General features: G+C 32.1%; 2 protein-coding genes and 2 pseudogenes across 2 annotated transcripts; 1 reads left to right on the top strand and 3 right to left on the bottom strand.

The window, feature by feature from the left end:
• Positions 1–5652: 5652 nt before the first annotated feature.
• LOC110611288 lies at positions 5653–7227 on the bottom strand (annotated as a pseudogene).
• Positions 7228–10038: 2811 nt separating this feature from the next.
• LOC110623608 lies at positions 10039–12254 on the bottom strand. Its single transcript, XM_021768610.2, has 4 exons — positions 11310–12254; positions 10817–11024; positions 10514–10643; positions 10039–10425 (listed from the first exon to the last, which is right to left on the bottom strand). The coding sequence occupies exons 1-4, from the start codon at positions 12209–12211 to the stop codon at positions 10160–10162; spliced, it is 1506 nt and encodes a 501-aa protein (XP_021624302.1). The 5' UTR covers positions 12212–12254; the 3' UTR covers positions 10039–10159.
• A 2003-nt stretch (positions 12255–14257) lies between these two features.
• Positions 14258–17778, bottom strand: LOC110623050 (putative E3 ubiquitin-protein ligase RF298). The gene is made up of 3 exons (XM_021767899.2): positions 16473–17778; positions 15327–16324; positions 14258–14999 (listed from the first exon to the last, which is right to left on the bottom strand). Exons 1-3 carry the CDS (start codon positions 17476–17478, stop codon positions 14475–14477), a joined length of 2529 nt encoding a protein of 842 aa, XP_021623591.2. The 5' UTR covers positions 17479–17778; the 3' UTR covers positions 14258–14474.
• Positions 17779–21231: 3453 nt separating this feature from the next.
• Positions 21232–24403, top strand: LOC110610695 (annotated as a pseudogene).
• Positions 24404–24945: the final 542 nt, after the last annotated feature.

The following is a 24945-nucleotide window of genomic DNA, read 5'->3' as shown; positions in this document are numbered from 1 at the left end:
ATGGAACTGATTGGCCAACCATGATCGTGAATTCCCGTCGACGATCAGGAAATTTTATATTAAAACGTCCTGAATTTTGAAGAATGATAGTGAAGTGACATTGGTGCAAGTGCTACCTCTCGTTAAAGCATAGCGCAGTAAATATGCTAGCTTGGTAACTTCTATACCAATGAATGCGTATGAGAATTGGCTTTGTGTTCTCTCTGGTTTTTATATCCAGCTCCATAGCATTCTTCTTTACTCTTCTTCGCCTACCAATTAGCGTCCTCCATTATGATCTCTCTCTTTTATCTCTTCCTACCCCACAACCTTTGTTCCTTCCAACAACCATGAATGATCTTGGCTTAACTATTAATGATCTTATTAATAAAGCCAAAATTCTGCAATGTTCAGAGCCAACACTCCAACTAGCATCTGATTATACAACCCACTTAACCACTCAGAAGCTTATTTTAGTGGGGAAAGTCATCTTCACTAAAATTTTCCCAACAAACACAATTAAAGCTACTCTGAAAAAGTCATGGGCGACTAAAAGAAGATTTCAGGTTGCTGTAAAAGGAACAAATATTTTTCAATTTACTTTTAAGCATGAAGTAGATGTGCATTTTGTGCTGCAGAATAGGCTTTGGACAATTCAAAACCAACACTCAGTGCATTAGAGAATGGCCACTACACTTGGCTCTGAAGGATTTGCAGTTCACTTTCTCGCCCTTTTGGATCCAGATGCACGGATTAGCCCCAAATCAAATGAATTCCATTAATGCAAAAGCCATTGGCAATCTAATTGGGCAATTTGTGGAAGTGGATCTTGTGCAGAAAGGAGTCGTTGGAAACCCATCTCATCTTTCACTTGTACACTCAAGTTAATGTGGAAAAGCTCTTAATCAAATATTCATCTATCTTTCCAACTAAAACAGGTATGCAAAACCCAAAACTCTTACCCGAATCCATTCCTCACAACTCTGACACACAAGTTATTTTTTCAAATCCCAACCTACTCTTCAAATCAGCTTTACCTCCAACCTTACTCTTCCAACCTTTGGATGCCCAAAAGTAAATCAGTCCAGCAAACCTTCTTCCCTTCAATCAAAACTCAGACACCTCACGATCCAAGCAAAATCCTACCTTTTCCTTTTCCACAACCTCAAAATCTAGTTTCCCTTCCCTCACCGATGTTGAACAGAATCTCCAAATGCCGGAAAACCGCCCAATTTTTCCATCACATATACCTGAAATCGGGCAATCATCCATCCTCGGCAAAGCGCCGTTGTACAACCCATTGAGCACCCAACCTTTTCTTTTCCATGTCGGGGAGCCTAGCTCAAAAAAAACCATCCTTAAAGTCTCAGACCTAGTACCTTGAGCCCAAATACCCAGCCTTTTCGGTGACTATATGCGCTTTATTGGAAGAGAAGATATTAATTCTGAGCCTTTTTCAAACCTGCCCACCTCTGCTGGATGCTTGTACTCTCGTGACCGTTAATGAACCTCAAATCATTGGTGAAGACAAAGATACAACCCACTAAGATACACCTCTTTTGGGCAGTGTAGATAGTGATTCAGTTTCTCAACCCCTCTCAACCAAACAAGCTGAACCCTCTTCAACCAAACAGTTTGTTTTAAATCAAAGCCCAATAACCCTTTAACCCAAAGCCCAAACACCCGAAAAAAAATGAACCCACTCTTCTAATCTAAAAAGCCCAAAAATTTTTGGGTGCAAGAAATTTAAGCCTTATTAACCAATGCATCCTTTGGATATACGGATACCAGCTAAAAATTATGAGCCTCAGCAGTTTATCATAATTTTCTGCTAAGCTAAAGAAAGTGATATTCATTATGCGGCCAAAATTCAATCCTCTAGGGATTTCTCTAATAGAATGGGGATGCTGGACTTGATTATAATGTTCTAAGAATATTAGAAAGAGGATTGATTGGGCTTTTTGCTTATCAACTTGGCTGGCTCAATATTTAAATTCCATAGTGCAACATCTCCAAGGTGAAGGCTCCTATCATAGATCCATTTTACTTATTCTACATGTTCGAACAAAAAATGGAAACTTCGATTTTACTTTGATGCGAAATGGCTTAATAAACAAGATATAGAGAATATCATTTCAAATGCTTGGAATGCTCCAATCTATGAAACCAATCTGTACGGAGTATGGGCTAAAATCAAGAATTGCAGACAAAAGCTTTTTGACGGGAAGAAATCTTAACAAGAATTGCAGACAAAAGCTTTTTGATTGGAAGAAATCTTCGGATCAAAATGCTAAAAGTCGAATTACTTATCTTCGACGGCAACTAGAGTCAGTCAAGAATGCATAATGTTGGGATAACTCCACAATCAGGGGCATAGAAAAAGATTTGAAAGAAGAGTTGGAAATGGAAGAACAATTATGGGAACAAAAGGCTAGAGTCAAATGGTTTCAACATGGAGATAAAAATACCTCCTTCTTTCATGCCTTCATGCCACAGTCTTACAAAGAAGGAGACGCAATCGGACTTTGAAATTACTAAATAAGGAGGATCGATGGTGGCATTTCAATCCAAAATCTCTAAAATTACAATTGATTATTTTCAAGATATATATAAGTCCTCCAATCTAGGAAGCTTTGATCAAGTTACTTCTGATTTTCAACCAAGAGTTTAAGCAAATATGAATGTTACTCTTATTCAACAAGTAAGTATGAATGAAAAAAAAAAAAGTTGCTTTTTTCATTAATCCAACAAAAGCACCGGGGGTTGATGGCATGACCGGTTATTTCTTTCACCACTACTAGCACATCATTGGCAATGACATCAGTGAGGCTATTCTTAACTTCTTTCAACCAAGGCAAAATGCTCAAAAGTTTGAATCACACAGTGATCACTCTCATTCCTAAAGTCAAACAGGTGTGCTCCATGAAGGATCTTAGACCTATAGGTATTTGTACTGTTATTTATAAGATCATTGCCAAGATTCTTACAAACCTATTGCAACCAATGATGAATGATATTATCAATGAACAACAAAATGCCTTTACCAAAGGTCGTCTCATATTTGATAACATAATTATCAGACATAAAATCATGCACCATTTGAAACATCAGAAAAAAGAAGAAGGAATTATGGTCTTGCTCTTAAGCTAGATATTGGAAAAGCCTATGAATGTGTTGAATGGGGCTTCTTAAAGCATATGATGCAGAATCTAGGATTTCATGATATATGGATAGATTAGGTGATGGAATGTGTCTCATCGATTTCATATTCCCTTGTTATCAATGGACATAAAATAGGAACGATCAAGCCATCTAGAGGACTTTGTCAGGGTGATCCACTCTCACCATACCTCTATCTCTTTTGTGCAAAAGGCCTTTTCTACCTTCTGAACTCCTACTCACTTCAGGGCATCTCTATATCTAGACATGGGCCAGAAGTGAAACACCTTCTGTTTGCTGATGATTCAATTATATTCTCTAAGACCACTTATGCGTAAACTCACCTTATTCAGGGAATTATTTAGAAATACGCAGAAGTGAGTGGACAACAGGTTAATTTGGAAAAATCCTCCATTTTTTCAGTGCCAACACTCTCATGAACATACGAAGACATATAACTGTCTTGCTTCAGGTAGAAAACATTGGAGGTCAAGATAAATTCCTAGGCCTTCCTGCGCTTTTCTCCATATCAAAATCTATTACTTTTTAGCAGTTTAAGGCAAAAATTTCTAACAAAGTGGCTGGATGGAAAGAAAAACTCCTCTCACAGGGTGGAAAAGAAGTGATTATCAAAGCGGTGACCACTGCTCTTCCGGTATATACTATATCTTGTTTCTGAATGAGTGTAGAATTTTGCAAATCCATTAATCAGATGCTTTCTAATCTCTGGTGGGGTCAAAAGCAAAAGGAAAGAAAAATACATTGGATCTCCTGGAGGAATATGTGTTATCCAAAAGCACAGGGTGGCTTGGTTTTAAAGATCTGGAGATGTTCAATATAGCATTGCTTGCCAAACAAGGGTGGAGAATTCTCTCTCAACCTCATTCCTTAGTGGCTAAAATCCTTAAAGGAGATATTTTCATTTCACCTCTTTTTTACGAGCAAAGCAAGGTTCTCATCCTTCTTAGGCATGACAGAGCATTTTGTGCAGAAAAAGAATTCTGGAAGGTGTTCGATGGAATATCAATAATGGTAACTCAATTTTTTGCAAACATGACATATGGATCCCTAGTTCCTTTCCTAGGATACCCCAAATAAGACCAGATGCAGACCCAAATATCAATCTGGTTTCTCAGCTTATGAATTCAAATTCTAACTCTTGGGATATCAACAAGCTTAAATTTGTTTTTGAAGATGAAGAAATTCAGAATATTTTGGCCGTCCCACTCAATTTGTTTGATCGTGAGGATCCCTTGGCATGGCACTTTACAACTTCTAGAGAATACACTGTTAAATCAGGTTACTTGATTGCTTATAAGCTTAAAGCAGATAATGGAAGCTCCTCAGCGGCAGAATCAGGTACAAATACTTCAGCTTTCAATAACAAGCTTTGGAAAGAATTGTGGAGCCTTAAATTGCCACCTAAAATTTCTATTTTTACGTGGAAATTTTTGAAGAACAAGTTACCAACAAATGAAGCTCTTCACATATTATTCCAGCAGCTTCAAATACTTGCAAATTTTGTGGTATGGTTGAATAAACTAATCATTTGTTTTTTGGCTGTCTAAAAGCCTCTCAAGTGTGACTAACTTCCTCTCTTATGCTGCGCTCTTTTAATTTGAATGGCACCAATCTGATAGATTGTTGGTATGAAATCTTAGAATTCCTACGGACACCAACAGATTTTAGTAAGTTTGTGATTATGATGTTCCTCCTTTTGTGGTTTATATAGAAAGTTAGAAAGGAACTACAATTTCAGAATAGATATGGGATTATAACCATATTATTTTAGCAACCTTAAACTTCTCTCAAGAATTAAGTGAGAGAGAGCTACAGTAAAATCCACCTCAAATGAAAAATCATCACTTTCGGCCTTCTTGGTCTTGCCTACCTCCAAGATTGGACATCAGACATAAATGTGGTTCTATTACAGTCGTGGCTAAAAATGAAACAAGACAGATTATTGGTTGGAATTGCAAGCAAATTTCGAGTGTCGTAGATCCTACAGTACTAGAACCGATGGCTGCTAGAGAGGCTGCACAACTAGCTCTTCGATATTAATCCTCTCACATTGAAAGCGACTGTCTAATGGTTATCAATGCCTTAAAAGATCCTCAAATGTTCTTTCCATTAGTGGTATTATTGATGATGCTTTATGTATAGCAAGGAATTTGTCTTCAACAATCTTTCACCATGTCAATAGGATTGGAAATGTGGTAGCACACTCACTAGCCAAGAAGTGTCTCCATGATGATTCCTTTGTTTTTAATCCTTTGACGCAACTTAACTACATACTTTTTTTGTCTTCCGAACTTGGAAGTTTAGTAAAATCCTTCCTTTGGTAAAAAAAAAAAAAAAAATGATAAAAAACTAAATGGGTTGAAAAGTTAAAAAATTTTAAGAATTGAACCTAAATGGATAGAAACAAGAGAAAAAAAAAAAGGTGAAACAAAAGAAACTTCTCCTTTTGTTAATAAAAGTTGGGCCTTTCAGACCCTTCTTACAAAAGTCGGTCTTATTTATTTCCTATTCTATATTTCTAAAGTTTCTGCCCGTAGGTTAACACTCTTAAAAAGAAGCGTCAGCTCAAGGAGATTTTAGAGTGATGCACCTCGGAGTTGAACTCGTCGGTAGACTGTCCTGGCGGGCGAATTTGATATAACATTGATCATGTGGTATTTGTTAGTCAGATCAGATTGACAAGCATCTATCGCCAGTAGAAGCTTGAAGGCATATATATAGATAAAGTTTTTGCAGGCCTGTTTGGTTCATTAGTTGGGATCAAATCAATCCAGTGAGTCCAGGCACACGGTCACAAGAGCAGATGATTCCATAGCACTAATAACTTTGCTGTTTCTAATGATCTTCGGTGGTTTGTATTGACTAGCTTGTGCTCCATTCTCCACTGCCATTTGAAATATCCTATCAAAGCTACCAGGCTTTACAATGTATACCAACAGAGGCCCTATTTCACTCCTGTCTCTCTGCACCTTGTATAAACCTCCCAAACTCTTCTCAAGAGAGGAACAACACCTTTTAAGAGATTCAAACTGATTCTTGCAATTTCTCCTCCTGTAGAAGCACACATCCCTCTTTAACTTCTAAGAAGATCTTCAATTGCTTTGGACTTGATTCCATATCCAAGAAACTTGCAAACTCCACAATCTCTACTGCCACAGCATTGATCATAACAAGCTGAAAACTCTCCATTGCAGACATCAAATCCTTCTCTGTTATTACCTCATAGGCATTGTTAGGAGCTCTCATCACGAACTCTACTTCTGGAGATGAATTATGAAAACCAACAACTCTAACAATATCACCCAAGCGGTAACGATAAAATCCTCTGTAAGTAGTAACAACCACCTCATATGTCTTCCCTACTTTAACATCTGAGAAGTTCACAGTTTCATTTCCATCAACACTGCCCTCGTTCAAATCGAATGGCAGAAACTCAAAATAGGCAGCTGTTGGAAGCATAACGAATCAGGTTGTCTCTGGTGGTTGTTTAATGTCCAAATTAATACCCACAGGACATTCTGATGCAAAGTAATCTCCACCTAAAATTAGCACCTCTCCTGCATAGTACTTGAGTTTGGAATAATACTGCTTCATGCTTCCTGTTGTAACACACTTAATAAAACGAACATTAGACCACAATTTAGACACAATTCCATCCCAATTCTTTTCCTCAAAAATGGATCGAAATCTCTTTGATAAATCAGGTTGAGGACCACCGAGAACCTTAGCAACAGATTCTCTCATTGCAGGATCAGTAATCTGCATACCCGGAAACCCATTTTCAAGATCATCACATATTTGCTCCCACTTGGACTCTAGCAGACTAAATGCTCTAACTAAGCCTAGAGCACAAGGGGCACGAATCCCATCTATCAAATCAGAATTTCTAAGCGCACAAAGAAGATGACAATACATTTGGGCCTTAACGTCTGTACCAGAAATGACTTCTGGTGGACTAGTGCAGGAGAGAGCTTCAGACCACTTAGCTTTATTCATTTTCAGCAAAGGGTACGAAGAGGCAGCCACAGCATTGAACCCCCCCCCCCCCCTCTTGTCCTCGTTCGTCATTCCTTAACAGCGGATTTCCAGAGCTACTTTGTCGAGACTCCAAGGAGAGATCAAGAGTCAAGGATGTTGGGCTGTAAGCAACTCCCTTGACAGTTGGCGGCAGAATAAATTCATTCAACCAAGGAACTCATCCATCTACATGAAATTATATTTTAGTTCAAAATAATTACTCAAAATGGTATCAGTTACATACTTAATATATTTTATTTTTATTTTTATTTTTAAGTTATATTTTTATATTTAATAATATTACTAATTAATATGTTCATAGTAAATTAAATTTATTATTATAATTTATTTATTATTTTTTAATTTTCTATTATTAATATTAATATGTAACTAATTAAAATATTTATAATAAATGAAATTTATTATTTTTATTATTACAATTTATATATGATTTTTCAATTTTTTTATATTATTATTATTATATAATTTTTTAATTTTTTACAATATTTTTAATATAATATATTAATCACAATAAAATAAAAATATTAACATATATAATTTATTTTTTATTTTAATAATAAATAAATTAAAAAAATTATAATTAACATTATTAATTAATTAATATTACATTTTTTATATCTTATATGAATAAAAAAATAAATATATAAAAGATTGCCTAGTGTATAACTAACGTAAATTTATAATTTATTTATATATTTTAATTTTTTTATATAAAATAATAATTAATATATATTAAATAAAATTTATTATTTTTATCATCCCTATTAATATATGACTTTTTGAATTCATATCAAAATTTGATTGTTACTAAACTTTTTATTTTCTATTACTTTTTAATATAATATATTATTAATATTATAATAAAAATTTTATTATTAAAACAATTATTTGTATTTTTATTTTGATAATAAACATAATGTTATGTTTAGATATTAAAAATAAATCACAGTCTATATATATATATATATATAAAATCCATAACAAAATATATCTCAACAATGTCAGTTTATTGATTTGATAATTTTTTAAAATTATATTTAATATAATCTAATTAATAAATATTACATATTTATGTTTTTCTAATATAAATAATTATATAGAATAAATATAAATAATCAATTAAAATTACTATAAAAAATATTAATTACGATAAAATATAAAACAATTAAAGAATTAATATAACTGCATAAAATATTATTAAATTAAAATTTTATTTAATTTAAATAATTTATAAATAATTAAAATATAATAAAAAATAAAATAGTATTTATAATACTCTAAATTAAGTATTATAAATGTTCAAGAATCAAATTATTAAATTTGAATCGTTATAACTTACTTGATAATTTTAATCTCTTCACTTCCTCTAAAACCGTAATTTTCATATATTTATTTTATATAAAATTCATTAGTATAATTTTATTCTGGCAATTTTATTTTTTTTTTACTTTTAATTGATTGCTATTTTAAAATTTTCTTTTTTAATATTTTTTTTATATTTAGTATAAATGTATTAGTGCACATTTCTTATGTACTAAACTTTCTTTGAATAGATAGAAGTTCAATAAGAGTTATTTAAATGTTGGAATTATGTGATTAAATAATTCTCCCAATCACTATCATCACGGCCGTCACCACTATGTAATATTGAAGTTTAGTAAATTTTAATATATTATATTATATATTGTTTTAAATAAAATCTGTTATTGAATATTAATAATATATGATGGTAAATATTTAAATTTTTAATTTTTTTATATAATTATATTTATTAATATATGATTTTATACTTAACTAATATTTAAAATTTTTAAATTTCTTACTTTATAATTTTTGCATATTTTTACCATTATCTTCTTTATTTTATGGCACTAGATTGTGGTGTTTCAGATCGATTAAAGTGTGGGTTCAAAGTATATTTTAGTAAATTTGATTCATTCTTTTCCTCTGCTTTATTTTATTTTTTTTCTTTTTTATCTTTTAATGATGTGTAGCGCGCTCGTATCTCCTGTCATAGTTACACTTGACTGTATATATAAATGTATGACAATTATTTAATTGCATTTGGGACTACACATCATAGATTTTATGGAGTTTATTGCCTCACAAATTCAACACGTTAATCGAGCTAAACCTTTCACATATAGATTTAAGCTCAGTCCAGCTCGTTAAAGTAAGGCCTGAACTTATATGTAAAGTAAGTCTATATATCGAACTCTATTAAGATATGATTTTTCTATCATAAGTTCAGTCATATTGAGATGTTTAGACCCGTTTATCATTAAATTATATATTTAATTAATAATTTTTTATATTATTTTAAATTTTAAAAGATAAAATAAAATATTATGATTTATTTTTCATCAATCAAGTTTTAAATTCTAAATTTGAATATAAAAAATAAAATACTTTTACTTTTCTTAATAAACAGGATGAATTCATATAAAAAATATATTATTTTATAAAATAATTTTATATTATCTTATATAATAGTAATATAAAATATTTTAATACACTCAACAAACAAACGAGCCGTTATCTTTAATAATAGAAAATAAATTATTACCGAATTATAAATTAGACTTGTACAGATGGGTAATGTTAGTCTACACTTCATACAGATGATAAAACCTTCTAAACCAGCTGGAATGATTCAAGAATGATATGTCACTGATGCCTTTTCAATTTCAATTTCCTTATTGAGACAGTTAAGAAAAAAATATCAAACAGACAGGTTTTTCCTTTTTTGTTTAATAACAACTCAGGAAACTAATAGAATTTAACTCGTTGGGAGGTCTCAATTTTAAAACTAATATAGCCAATTCAACCAAAAGAAAAAAATTAAGCAGAGTGCAGTGATGATTTACAAAGCAAAGCCTTTGGTTTCTTTCTCTCCCATGGAAGAAACCAAAACAAGACTAAAAGAAATATTATTTGGAATAAAACAAAGGATCAAAATCTATCAATCTAATGTTTGTGCTTTCCATATACCTTTAGAAGGTGAAGAATTTGTTATCTTTACAACTTTGTGTTTAGGTTGGCGTCTCTTTCTAGTGAAATTTTCTTGGTCACTTCTGAGTTTTATCATATCAACTTTAACAATGTGATGGTCTGAAGTTCCTTTAGAAGACAACACTGAGTAAGACCCTGGAATAAATTTGTATGGTGAAGTTGAGGAAGCCAATATGTAATCTACTCGAGTTCCATACTTGCACGTCCCTTGAACATCTGCAAAATCATCAATTAATCCAAGCGTCAGCCATGAGAGGAAGATAATAAATCAAGCATTTCACAGGTTTTTGTTTGCTTAATATACTTTGCCCTTTAGCTATCATCACCACTGGCTCGTACTCTCCTGCAAAATCCTTAGCATCTGTGTAATGCTTACTCTTCAAAAATCTCATCACCTCAACCTTCGGTGTTGGCTTCCCCATCTCCTCGTAGTACTACAAAAAAACAAAGACACCCATTAAATTGCCATATCATGTTATTAGCAATACCATCAACTTCAATCCATCATAATGAGTGGTCAATTGGCTCTGGTTAGGACTCGAACTCAGGGCTAGTCAAGTAACACTGAGTTAAAACTCATTGACAGTGCTAGTTACTGTGCAGTTACCTTGACAATATCCATCCACCTCTCTGAGGAGTAATCCGTTTGATCCAGGGAATTCAGGCCTCCAGCTAAGATATGGGGACCATCATTACTCTGTATTATGGCATTTATTTGCTTCATCCGCCAGTTTTCATCCAGGTGATCCAGATGTGTGCAGTAGAAGTTCACCTCCCCATTCTCAGGAACATCGATTGTGGCCTTTAGAACATTTCTGCACCAAAGAGATTCATTCATTCATTCATTTCCTGAAGCAGTCTCATATCATCATTTTACTTTTCTAATTAAAAAAAATAATCCATAGGAAAGCAGTCTATAATTGCTTACTTTATCAAAAGTAGTGATGTTTAATTGTCATCTTATATAAAATAAAAAGTTCTGAATTTAATTGATGATTCCCTTTATTTATTTAGTTATTTAAATTTAACTAGAGAAAAGGTAAAATCTAATCAGAACAGAGAGAAACAGAGCATGAATTTGAGAAGCAAAATAGAATCACCTGAAATCAGTATCGTCAAAGATCTTCTGGACTTTCCAACTCTTAATCGGCCACTTGGACAAGATTGCATTTCCATACTCAGGAGCCCAGCTCTCAGCAAATACGTAATTCATTCCCAAAGCAGCAGCCAAATCTGAAAGAGGCTTCATTGATTTCTCCTCCTCTGCTTTCACATCTTGCAGAGCCAATATATCAGCATCCAACTCTTCCAACACTTCAACCACTGTTCTTGTGCTTCTATAGCTGTCTCCGTCCACCCGGTTCCCCACATTTCTTGCAGAAATCGCACTCTGTGATCTCATTGGGGCCTTCCCTCTCAGAATTCTACTCAAACTGCTGCCTATAGTAGTTTCCTTCTCCTCCACAAATCCCAATTGTCTATTTCTCAGTAAAGAAATCTCATTATCTGGCAAATTGATGGATACCCTTAATTTTGATTTAGCAAACTTGTCCTGCCTGGAAAGATTTTCATCCCTGTTCGTGGTGTTGGGATGCAGGGGAGATTGCTTTAGAATGCTCTTTGGCCGATCATTTGAGGACTTGGTACGGAAAATACCGTTTGCAGACCTCGTAACCATTTGATGATGTTCATTTTCAAAGTCAAAAGTGGAAGAATCCAGTGCTTTAGGCACAGCAGGGGCCATGAAAAACAGGGCAGCGTTAAAAGTTGCTACTTTTATAGGCCTCACTTCAGCGAATAGGGCATTTGGATGAACAACGGCAAACCCACTAATAGACTCATTCTGTGTCTTGGATTTTGTTTTTCCAAATCTCCTGATGAGAATTTTGGACTTGGACCTGCGAATCGGCCACCGGAGACGAGAGCAGAAGCGCCTGAAGCGTTTGTTAAGGATCCTAATCATGGTAGAGAATCGGCCTGAAAGTGTATTCCTGCAAAGCATGAAAGAAAGGATGTCACGTAGTGGTTTTAAGTGGAGATTATTTTGGTGAGGAGGCTTAATTAGATTCCTTTCCATTGGAGAGGGAAATGGGTTAGTGACACTTGGCAGCAAAGTAGGGGTGGGATTTGGACTACAGTCTGTGGGGACAGGGGAAGAGAGAGAAAAGCTAAGCTAACTGCTCCGGTGAGGGAGATGTTTTTAATTTTTAATTGTGTGTATGGACAGAGAAAATGTCAGCTCTGGACTAATAAAATTTAATTAATTAATTAATTAATTAATATTTTTTATATAATCTATTAATTATAAATATTTTTTTAAGAAATATAATTAATTATTAATTAATAGTTCTTATATATATATAAAAGCTTTAAAAAGGGTCCAAGCATTTCAATTAATTGATCGCACAAATATTTGTGATTATGAAATAAAGATATATATATATATTTTTTTAATAGGGATTGAGATTGTAAAATTTAAATTTAAATTATTAAATGAATTATATATTTTTAGCCACTAAAATAAACAAGGGTATTCAAATAAAAAATGATATTGTAATATGTAAATAATGAATTTAAGTTTAAAACTGTGAAAATGGAAGAAATTGAATTTCTTAAAATATAAAAATTAGGTTGAAATAATTGGAATATAAAATAAATTAAATTTAAGTATTAATACAATTCTATTTATAATTTGATTTTCTCACATAGCGATGTGTATTCGATTTGAATTAAAAAAATTGATTGAATCGAATTAATTTAAAATTTTAATTCAATTTTTTATTTATTTCATTCAATTTTTAATTTTAAAAATTTTAATTATTTTGATTCGGTTCAATTTTGATAAAAAAAATTAAAAAATTCAAATCGAATCGATTAGTGATAATAATATATTATTTTTAATAATATAGAAATTATATCATATTAAAATTAAAATATTCTAATTAAATTTTAAAATATCAAAAATAAATTATATAAAATAAAAAATTTATTAAAAATAAAATCGATCAAATCGAATCGAATCATATTAATTCAGTTTGATTTGATTTCTGATAAAAATCAATTCGATTCGATTTTTAAAAATATTTAAATTTAAATTTTTAATTTATTCAATTTGATTTAATTTTAAATTAAATCGAACGAAACGATCAACCATGTTAGTGTTTTTTTTCATGGCTTTTCTAAATTCTTTTTATTTTATTTTTATTTAAAAAACATGAATTAAATTAAAGAATTAGGTAAAATGGGATTTCTTTATAGAATTAATTAATTAGGTTGGTGGCTGTATCTTGATTTGTTGTATGAAGATAGAGCCATCATTTTTCATTTTCAGCAAATGGCAGCCTTTAAAATCTTAATAAATTTTATATTAAAATTTAAATAAGTAATATATCATTAAACCAGTACTTCATATTTTTTTTTATCTTTTTTTATTATTTTAAAATTATTATTCATTTTTTAATAATATATAAATTAATTATTATTATTTTATTTTATTTTTAAAACCACTTATATTTTTTTATAAATAAAATATTTTTTAAAAATAAAATATTTTTTAAATATTTAATAATTCTAAGATGAGTATAATTAAAAATTTAATAAAAAATTACCTTTTTTAATATATATACAAAAAATGAATAAAAATTTTGATAGAGAGAAATGTTTTTTTATAATTTTGTTATTGCCTTTACCTGCTCGTGGTCGGGGCTGTTGAGTTTTCCCTCGGAGTATCTCACTTATTATTAATTTTTTCTTTTATTGTTGTAAATTTTTTTTTTTAAATTATTGAAATGCGTCGATAAACACGAGGAATCTCATCGAAATCTCAGATGGAGAGCTCATGCATAACTGCAATTGAATGATGTCGAAGAAATAATTCACAGAGCTGGTCAACTAATCTTCTTTTAATTATATCATGTCCTAATCTCATTTAAAGTTTTAAATAATAACAAGACACTAAAATTTCAATAATTATTTAAGAAATACCATATTAAAAAAATGTTATAGGAAAACCAATTGAGTTTGCTTAAAATTATAGATCTGTAATTCATGTAAATCACAACAGTTTATTATTTATGAAAAATTCTTCCCTATACCTAAATGTATAAACATCCATCGAGTTTTAACTATTCATTATAACCTAAAAGCAAATAAATGAAAAAGAGCATGTTCTGAGTGAAGTTCAACACAACTTCCCCTCTATGATCCATTCTAAACATCACTTCCTCTACCCATGTTTTATTCCAACATAAAGGTATAAATTTCCCTCATGGACGAGCAAAGCGGGCTGCAATCCGTCGCTGGATAGGAGTCCTGCAAGAAGGGCAGTCCTTCATCCCCTGTTTCCCATGGATCTCATTGCATTTTGTACAGAGGACCTGATGTGCACAGGGAAGGAAAACCACACACTTCTCTTCAGATAAGCACATCACACATTCCCTATCCCGTTTCAGACCTCCACTTCCACAAGTTTCCTGGAAATCCGCCTTTCTTAAGACATTAGAGTCTTGACTTCCCTTCATACTCTGGATGGATGTCCCACCATAATTTCCATCAACGCTCCTTCTAAGAGCAGCTATTTTTGAAGCATCCGACGTCAATCTCAGTTTGGATATTTCTTTCTCGAGTTTGCTAATGTTTTCCATATATTTCTTCAAATCTTCTTCTGCTTTTTGTCTGATTATATCCTCCCCTGCTTTTGCTGCAGCTTCAAGTTGTTCTCGTTCATTTCTTATAGATGCCGCCTCCGCAAGCAATTTTTCATTCAGCATTCGCTCCTGTTCCCATCTTGCCTATAGAAATTTTTATGCTTCAAGTGAGAAAAGTACCAAATGACAAAATCATAATGTGCATTATTCTAATGTTACATATTGACAGATGTTTCTAGGATAATCCCTTGGCTTGATCCCATTGCAACTGCCACTGGTTCACAAATAATTAAAGAGTTTCCTCCTATGGAATCCTTGGTCTAGCTAGTGAGTGTGACCTAGTGCCATTGCATGCCAAAATTTTTTAGCATGAAACTATGGTCCTATATGAGACATACAGAAGTATTCAGCTGACAAAGATGTGACGCTCATTTTCTTGAGAGGTATTCATTTATTTCTCAAAAAGCATACCTCAAAATGGTTCTTGATCTTTTCCGCCTCACCTATCTTTCGTTGCAGTTCAGTCACCCTTTGTTTGTGAGTCTGTAGCTCCTCTTGCAATAAGCTTTTCTGCCCCTTCCATGATTGAGCATCCTTTAGGGCCTTCTTCTCTCTCTCCAAGGCTTCCTCACAATTCACATCTGCCTCTACAGCCTGCAATTTTACAGTATCAAACTCATCATGTAGCAGAGACTGCTCCTCCTCAAGCTTGCAAATGGTAGAGTTAGCTGCTTCAACCTGGCCAGCAGCATTAACCAAGGCTAACTCCATTTCTGATATCCTTCTCAGGGTATTCTCCTCCAAGGTTTTCTTCTCTTCTTTCTCCAGTCTTAGTGCTTTAAGCTCGGGCTTGTCTTTGCTAAGCCTATGAGTAGCCTGCCTAACTTTCTGATTAGCCCAGTCAGTCCAACTCTGTAGTTCATTCTGTAGTTCCTGCACCTGAGGAACCAATTTAAGAATCAATTCATCTTTCTCATCTTGTGGAATATACTTTCCCAGAGACTCATCATACGGAATTCTAGAATAGTAATCAGATATTTTTGGAAACACTGCAGTGTTAGCCTCTGGCTTCAATAGAGGCTTCTTTCCTGAAACTGTGAGTTCAGTATTTGCTGCAGATGTTGTCCCCTCCTTATGGACTTTTGAAGGATCATCTGATGCAGATACAGCAGATGGACTTTTGTTAGGGACATGAGAACTTCCTTCTCTCACAGGGGCTTCCACTTTGTCTTTCGTATTCGAAGCAGAACCTTTTGTCTGCAGACCATGTGATTCAGATGAAGACTTCATTCTATTTTCCATAATCAAACGACCAGAACTAGCAGCCTTTCCTGATTTACCCTTATTCCCTGGAACCTTGTCTGGATTTAAGGTTTTGTTCCGAGCTGCAAGTTCTTTCTTGCTGCGCGACTTGCGTGCCTTCTTTGATTTTCCTTCAGAAGGAGATGTTTGGGATGTCCGTGAACTTGCTGGCATAGAAAGAACATTCTCCTAGTTAGCCCATCAAGACAAAGGAATATCTGAGTTTAGGCAAATTTTGGAACTTCCAAATTTTAATGTTTTATGCAATTAACTTAGAGCATCAAATAAAGAAGAAATATAAAGTAAGTAGCTTACGGTTACTTGAAGGAATGGGTTCAGAGCATTGTGCCTTAGACCTTGATTTGGGAAGGCTAGAATTAGAAGAGCTTGCTCCTGGGATTGCTTTACAACCACATTCACCGAGTAGATCTCCTTCCGCAGCGCATGCCTGTGAAATGTTCATATCACATATTAATAACCGCCACATTGCTTCCCCAGTGGACAATGATGGCTTAACTTGCCTAACCACATTAACCAGTTCTAGCATTGTGTACTCCACCATCTGTTGCAAATTCTCAAACACAATATCCTTTGTACTGTCAATGTCCTTCCCACTCGTCAATAAGGCAAGAGCATCCGTCACTATGTTTGCCACAATGTCTCTTCCCCCCTGGTACAAGCCCAGCCTTGTAATTGCCCTTTGAGCAACGTGCTCACTAAAACCACTTAGACAGAGCTGCTTAATTGCATTCTGGAAAATTGTTCGTATATTAAACAATAATAGTTCTTCAAGATGGAATGCCAGAGGGTCACTCCAGTCAGTAGGCTCATCAGCTTCTGCTGCAATGTTAGGCTGAGATGACCCCACCACCGAATGCCCAAGGTCACTTTGTGGGTTCTGAGATTTGTCCAAGTATGAGCCACACCGAGGAAATTCAGTCGGAAATGAAGGCAAGCTGATTGGATTCCCTGGAGAAGGATCAACTAATTTTCTCTTGTTCTTGCCTCCTACATCTTGTTGAGGGACAGGAGGAGGAGAAGAAGAAGAACCTAAGTTGCTGTTATCACCACCACAATTAGACATTTCATCCGCTTTTTGAACAAGAAGAAGGAGTTTGTCTAGACCGTCAAAATCTTTACTACTAAACCCTATGAACCAAACAAAAACAGAAATCAACGTTAACCAAATAAGGTTAGTGTTATAGTTGCAATGGGCTAAAAAAATTTCATATATTTCACCAAGCTTGATGTAAAACAGGCAATGCCGTTCTAGTGAAAATAATTCTGATACACAACAAGAATGAAAAATATTCATTTGCATGAAAATAACTCTAACACAATAGTGTTATAGTTGCAATGGGCTACAAAATTTTCATATATTTCACCAAGCTTAATGTAAAACAGGCAATGCCGTTCTAGTGAAAATAATTCTGATACCCAACAAGAATGAAAAATATTCATTTGCATGAAAATAATTCTAACACAATAGTGTTACAGTTGCAATGGGCTACAAAATTTTCATATATTTCACCAAGCTTAATGTAAAACAGGCAATGCCGTTCTAGTGAAAATAATTCTGATACACAACAAGAATGAAAAATATTCATTTGCATGAAAATAATTCTAACACAATAATTATTTTCTTTCTTTTGACATTTTTTTTAAATTAAAAAGAATTGAATTCTTTCATTGCAAATGTGAGAATGGACAAAAAAAAAAAAAAGAATTCAATTCTTGAAAAATTCTTGATAACAAGGAAAATATGGGGGGAAAACCAAACCTCTGTCTTTGAGAGAGGGCAAACGAGGGGATGGTTCTTTAACCTGTATCAAAAACACTCAGATTGATAAAAAAAAGAGGAAGCCTAGATATCAACCTATAAATCAAGTTCCAACAACAAACACATTATCTGCAACTAATGAACTAAACCAGCAAACAACGCAAGCAGCACAAAAAACACCCTTATATGCATATACATAAACACATACACTAAAAACCTGTCTCCCCAATAGCATTAAGAACAACAAGAAACCATCACATTGACTTAAGAACACCGAGGAGAAAAAGAACCAAATAGACCGAAATTTTAAGAAAAAAGAAAAGCAATAAAAGAGAACCCAAATGATGAAGAATGAAGATATATGATTTTTTTTCACCTAAAGGGGTCGTCAAACAAGAGAAAATGGATTGGATTCTTTCAATCCGTGCGAAAAAACGGCGAGAATTGATCGTATAGAGAGGATAATTTTTGAGCAAAGGCCTCCCGTTTCCTGCATTTTGTCAGCTGCAACTACACTGGTTGGGGCGAGCGTGCTCTGAATTTTGAGAATGGGTTTATATAGGGGAGTCAATAAAAAAAATTTAAAAGAAAAAAAAAAAAACCATGGTCCATGAAACGGATTTGTCTCTTCCGAGTCTAGGCCCTATTTTCTAGAACCATGGTTAACCCATTTCTTCATCTAATAAAATAAAATCATGTCAAAATTTAAAATTTTAATCTCAAAAAATTGTATAAATATATGTTTTTTTCTTTTATTTTGTGATAAAAGAAAAAAAAACAAGCTCTAATATAATACAAATATTTTTTAAAAACTGTGATCATGGAATTTATATACGAAGAAATTTATTTTTGTAAAAAATTATAAAATTTTATAATACTAGTAAAACTTGAGCTTTTGATATTTTATTTAATAAAATTTATTTTTTTTGAAATAAAAATTAAAAATTGAGAAATACAATTTAAGATTTCTCAAATTTATTCAGATATACTTATCACTAAATTAAAACTGTGAGTACTATTTATTAAAATTTATATCTTATTTAATTTTATTAGTAAAACAATCCCTTATTTAGGTATATAAATAAATAAAATAAAAACTATAAGACAAATCCTACATAATATGATTTATTGTATAGAATTAATAGGTTTTGTGCATTAATTTTATGGTGTTGAATTCATTTAGTTTATATTATAAAATTTTCAGTGTTTATGATATTCTCGAACATATACATTATTTTTTTTATAATTTTTATTTATTTTATTTTTTATATATATCAATAAATATAATTTTATTTATTAATTTTTCTATTATAGTCCTTTAAAAATATTAAATTTTAATAAATTTTATGAGATGTTTTAAGAAATTTCTTATAAATTAAGCTTTGTTTCACTAATATTTTGATATTATAAATTAAGATAGATAATATAATTTTGCTAAGTTGTTGGTGAATAATGTAATAACTAAATCTTTACCTTACAATACACAGACATACATCGGATTATAGCATTTTTCACCATTTTAAGAAGACAAATTCAATGCATTTTTATTTTAAATTTGAAAATTCATAATAACAACTAAGGACATGAGGTTATTGCAGAATTTCATTTACGACCACACCAAATAATTTTGTTAATCCAATATTTCGTTTTTATTATTTATTTTTATTTAACAATTTAAATTATTTAAACCTCTAATTTAATTTTAAGTAAATTCTACAAATAACTAAAAACGTGAATAATTTTTTAGTAAGATATTTATTTTCTTATATTACAATTAATACATATATTGATTGATTTTTAAAGCTAAATAATTAAAATTTTATATTTGACTTTTGTAAATTTTTTTTTAAAAAAAACCCTTTTATCTATATTTGAAATTATTGTTCTCTTTTAATTTAATAAACTTAAAATAAAATAATTAAATCATTTTTTAAAGATTGGAATAAAATTTTTAATTTTTTGATATAATTTAAAACAAAAATAATAATTACTTGTAAAAGCATTTTAATATTTTTTTATAAATTAATAAATTTAATAAAATTTGATAAGAGATATTTAGATTGATGGAGTCCAAATCATTAACCTCACAAATTTCATAAGAATCGGATTCAATTCAATTTTCTTTTGAAATTTTATTATTTAGGATAAAATAATTTATAATTTTTTTGGCAAATAAATTATCATAGTAAATTGGAAATTAAGGCACTAGAAATTTACCTCATCATCGTTTCTTGATTGGATCAGTTTTAATTTTGATTTGGGCAAACGATAGATCTTCATAGTCTTGTTTGTTTCATCCTGCCACTGTATATATATATAAAATTATCTTTTATCCCAACTAAATAATAATAATGTGAGATTTTTAAAGCTTTTATAAATTTACCTTATTGTGTCTCTGCATGAACTTCAATAACTCCAGGGGATTTGGAGTAATCCTCTTCATTACAAATTGTTTAGCTTTCTTATCCTGTCAATATCAATAATTATTTTATAAAAAAAATCACAAGAACTAAGAAAAATTAAAAACCGATAAACTAACCATTATTTTGAAGATCAACTCAATGCTTCAAATTTCACAAAATCATCCTGACTTCTTGATGAAACTAAGGATCATAAAAACATAATTTCAAAAACTACACCAGGACAATGAAGTGCGATTATAAAAAACATATTATTTATAGTTTGTACGTTTCAAAATTTATTATATTTTAAATAAATGGATGTGTACGTGTCAATAATATAATAAAATAACGGTTATGAAATCGAAAAATATATTTATAATAATTTTTGTGATATTATTAACTTCAAATTATGATTTTTATAACAAATTCACGGCTATTAAAAATGGTTGTAACCATAGTAAAAATAGCAAAAGTAAATTATATGGAAGTGCTGTGTCCGGTATTTAACTATTGTCAATTAAGGGGTAAAATATTAATATTTCACATTTTTAAAATTTAGCAGTGTAATAAGAGTAAATTCGGGGTCGTAAGATGAAAAACTGAAAGTTGATGGGCTTGCATTATAAATTTATAAAATTAATAAAACAGTAAAAAAAAAAAAAGTTTAATTACACTCAATTTTTGATTTTCAGTTCCAAACAATTAATTTTTCACCGTGTGCTACCATCTTTGGCATGGGCAAACAGCCAAACGGGGAATCTCAAAGCGGGTCCACATGACGACCCCTTCCGTTTGAATTTCACTCGACCCCACGTTTTTCTTCCTTCTCCGTGGGTCCCATAGATTCCATTACCAACCGTCAAGCGTTACCAGAAAGAAAAAACAAAAAAAAATGACACGTGAGCAGCATGCGGAGAGCTTTGCAGCCGCGTTGGGACCACATGGAGATGGATGGCGTTTCCACGTGTCGGATAATGGTGAAGTCAGTGACCTGATAGCGTGCATGACTCGTGACTTTATGATTACCAATGCGGCCCCGTTTTCAGCTCAAGGAAACAGGATATGGCAACGAAAGAGGACAACCGTGAAAGTCCTAAAACGGCGTCGAAGGTGCGATCTTTATTTTATTTTATTTTATAAAATAAAATCCCCCTTCTCCGGTTCTGTCTGTGCTCTATATTGCTGGGATTGAAAACTCCGTTTTGTTTGTTTGTAGGGAAAACATTAAATCGAACTTTCTGGATTTTAAGCCGTTCGTTTATTTCATTTTAGTTTAGTCATTCGATTTTCTCGCCTTCCAAACACTTGATTATTGATGCGTTCGGTTTTTTATACTATTGCTGGTTGTATCGTTTTTATTAGGCGCTGGTTTCTGATGGTGTAAATGAAGTTTTGATCTTAAACCCTTGGTTGGTGTTCAAAGGACTTAGTGCCTAGTAAATGTTCGATAAAATGCTTAACAGAGTAGATTTTACGCTAATACCAAATTACCAATGTGCCTTAGCTCGGTTCGCATGAATCTGTTTAGGTTGGTATTGTGTACCATTCAATGATGAAACCATTGTCGCAAGATATTGACACAATTTAGGTTGAATAGTTTTATTTGAACCTGATACGTCTGCTAATTTACTACTTGAATAGTTCCTGCATTGGGTACCTTAGTCCTTGCTATCTCTTTCCATATGTGTTTTATCTTGGGATAACTGTGGACTCAAGTATAATTAGATATGGTAGGAGACCATACTCAAACCAAAACCGTATATAAGAGCTGCCACTTGAACTTGAAGAAGGGTTTGTGTCATAGATGACGCCAAAGTTGTAGTCCATGAGAAGACGACCTCTAGGATGCCACTTATCAAGCCTTCAAGAAAATTTATATCCTCAGTCCCATCATAGTCTGTTAGTTTCAGAATTGTTTTTCACATGCTTGATCAATCACTAGAAATAGGCATTTCCTCCTGGAAAATTCTTGTACACACTCGGTTTCCCTTTCGTAGTGCATAAGGTTTCAATCCAATCTACATACAAAGACCTTCTCTAGATTAGACTAAAACATTTCGTGTTGTAAATAAGGCTCTGATCTGAGCAGAAAGCAGATAAAATCCTAGTGAATATTCTTGACTTGGCTACTTGAAAATCATATTTTTGGAATTCCATATGCGTTGCCATTTAAACCTACAATATCATTTCCTATAATTTTATCTTCCTTTCTAGATGCTAATACGGCATTATGCTTTAAACCTGAGGGTCTTTTAGGAACATCATCTTTAATTTTTTTTCCCCATCATCACCCTCTCATAATTCTTTCAAGAGAGTGAAACTGTTTGAGGTTTTCATTCAGAACATTGTCAGGAGCTCCACAAAAATTTAGCAAAGGACAATGTGCTGTTCCATAGCATTCTTCTTGTTGAGAAGGACTCCAGTAGAACTTGCCAAGTAAATATTTTTCAAGCTGTAGGTTTAATGAGCTTCATGTCTTCACCTTTGTAGAACAGGAGTTTGATTAGCTTCCAAGATCCCTTTTCTACTGTCATTTCTTGTCTAGTCTTAAGAAAATTTGAAAACCCACAAAAATACATCGTTTGCCATCACTGTAACAGTTCCATAACATCCCTGACACATGTTAGCGTTTTGAACAAGTTTGTATCCATAGAAGTGGCCTTCCATCGTATAGATTTATCTTTATTTACATATATCCAACATCTGATGTTCTTTTGAATATGAACTTGCGTAAATAGCAGCCATTGGTTTTGTCTCAGATCATTGTTATTATGTCATTGCCTACATATTATTTTTTGACATGCGAAGAAAATCTGAAAGGGGAGAGATGGTAAATTATCACACGTGAGGAAATCTAAAAGAGGAGATGGTGAATTATCTTTTTATAGCTGTGATTACTGAATTCATGTTCAGTTGGTACTTATGCCGCACAATGTGAAACATGCTTAAAATGGAGGGTAATTGCGACACAAGAAGAATATGAGGAAATCAGAAGCAAAATCTTGGAGAATCCAATTACCTGTGACAGAATATACCTGGGTTAACTTGTGAGGATCCTGCTGACATCGAGTGCAATGCTACTAGAATTTGGATGATTGACAGGCCTGGCATCCCAAAAACCTCAGAAGGTTTTAGGAGGAGCTTGGTGCTCAGACGAGATTTCTCCAAAATGGATGCTTAATATCGCTCCCACAGGTAAGAAACTAAGGACGGGAAGTGAACTTGCTGCATTTTTAAAAGCAAATCCAAAATACCAAAAATGTATCTGTTGAGGACCTCAATTTCACTTCTCCGAAGGTAATGGAAGACACTATACCTGAAGATGGAAAGAAGGTTGATGTCAGTGGTAGTGGTAATAGAAAAAGTAAGGCATCAAAGGATGCAGCTTGAGCTGGAATGTTTTGTCCCTAACTTGATACTGGGTGTCGCACCTTCATGAAGTTGGTGTGATGAGGGGGTCTTTTTGTTCATTTTCACCTTATATCAGGTTTTTTCTTTTGGGCCGATGTATTTTGCAGATGATGGTAGTCCTATTGCATAGTTGTAAGAATAGCATTGTAGGCATTGTACTAGGAGGCTGGCTTTTTCATTGAACGCTTGGAGTATTTATCTCTGACGTGGGATTTGCAATATTTGCCATGGTTTTTCACAAGCTAGAATAGTGAAGGAATTTTGGTTTATTCTTTTTATGTGGATGGCATGTTTTTCGTATGAGAGCTTATCACATTGAAAGTTGAATGACACATAAAAAATGTTACTAATGATATTGCTTTCCAGTTTCCACCAGATTCTTTCTTTGCCTTCTCTGTTTTACTTAATTCATGATTCGTTTGAAGGTATTTAGATTTTCCAACGAGGTATGTGCACAAAGGACGAGTTTTATAGCTATTGCCCAGTGTGTGTTCTTTTATTTATGTTAAATCATGTATTGGTTAACTAATTATTTAATTGATTTTTAAGTTGGGGGAAGAGCCCCTTGGCAACAAAGGTGCAAAGGTGCTTTTTATGAGTAAATTTCAATCACAATATCCTACGAAACTCGTGAATGCAATTTTATTTTTTGTTTGAAAATATGTAGCAAATCATTTTAAATTTCTTTTTACTTTTTATTTGAAATTAAATTTTTTATAAAAATTTAATTTAATTATTTTTTTAATTAAAATGAAAAATTTAATTCTTTTCAAATTAAAAAATTTTTATTTAAAAAAAAATTAAATATCATTTAAATTTTTTTCTTTCAAAATAGATCATACCGAACATGGCAATAAAATTGTTATTAATAAAAAAATTATTTTAAATATATTAATTCAAAATTATTAACATTAAATTCATTAATTTTAATTATAAAAAAATAGTTCCTTTAGACTATATATATGCAAAAAATAGTTTGAGAACACGATCTTAAAAGGCTACGAAGCTACATTTATTTTATTAAAAATAATTTATATAAAAATTACTTTGAAAATATAAATTATTTTTATTGTTTAATTGCAATTTTTACAAACAAATGATGTTAATATATTTATATGTAAAAAGCTTAATAGTATTAATAAAAATTTCAAAATTTAAAATTTCATATTAATAAATGTTTTTAGTGTTTTAAACA

This window comes from Manihot esculenta, chromosome 1 (genome assembly GCF_001659605.2).
Source record: "Manihot esculenta cultivar AM560-2 chromosome 1, M.esculenta_v8, whole genome shotgun sequence".
Lineage (NCBI taxonomy): Eukaryota > Viridiplantae > Streptophyta > Magnoliopsida > Malpighiales > Euphorbiaceae > Manihot > Manihot esculenta.
The sequence above is the reverse complement of the archived record's forward strand: the minus strand, read 5'-3'. Positions and strand labels throughout refer to the sequence as shown.

What these genes read in the sequence shown, in the direction of transcription:
- LOC110623608 (XM_021768610.2), bottom strand. Translation starts at nt 12,211, where the DNA reads ATGCTTTGCAGGAATACACTTTCAGGCCGATTCTCTACCATGATTAGG. An exon ending in TTTGACGATACTGATTTCAG is followed by an intron (nt 11,025 to 11,309) that starts GTGATTCTATTT and finishes TCTTTGGTGCAG; the next exon opens with AAATGTTCTAAAGGCCACAA. An exon ending in GGTGGATGGATATTGTCAAG is followed by an intron (nt 10,644 to 10,816) that starts GTAACTGCACAG and finishes GTTTTTTTGTAG; the next exon opens with TACTACGAGGAGATGGGGAA.
- LOC110623050 (XM_021767899.2), bottom strand. Translation starts at nt 17,478, where the DNA reads ATGCAAATGAATATTTTTCATTCTTGTTGTGTATCAGAATTATTTTCA. An exon ending in ACCCATTCCTTCAAGTAACC is followed by an intron (nt 16,325 to 16,472) that starts GTAAGCTACTTA and finishes TTTCTATGCCAG; the next exon opens with CAAGTTCACGGACATCCCAA. An exon ending in AGATCAAGAACCATTTTGAG is followed by an intron (nt 15,000 to 15,326) that starts GTATGCTTTTTG and finishes AAATTTCTATAG; the next exon opens with GCAAGATGGGAACAGGAGCG.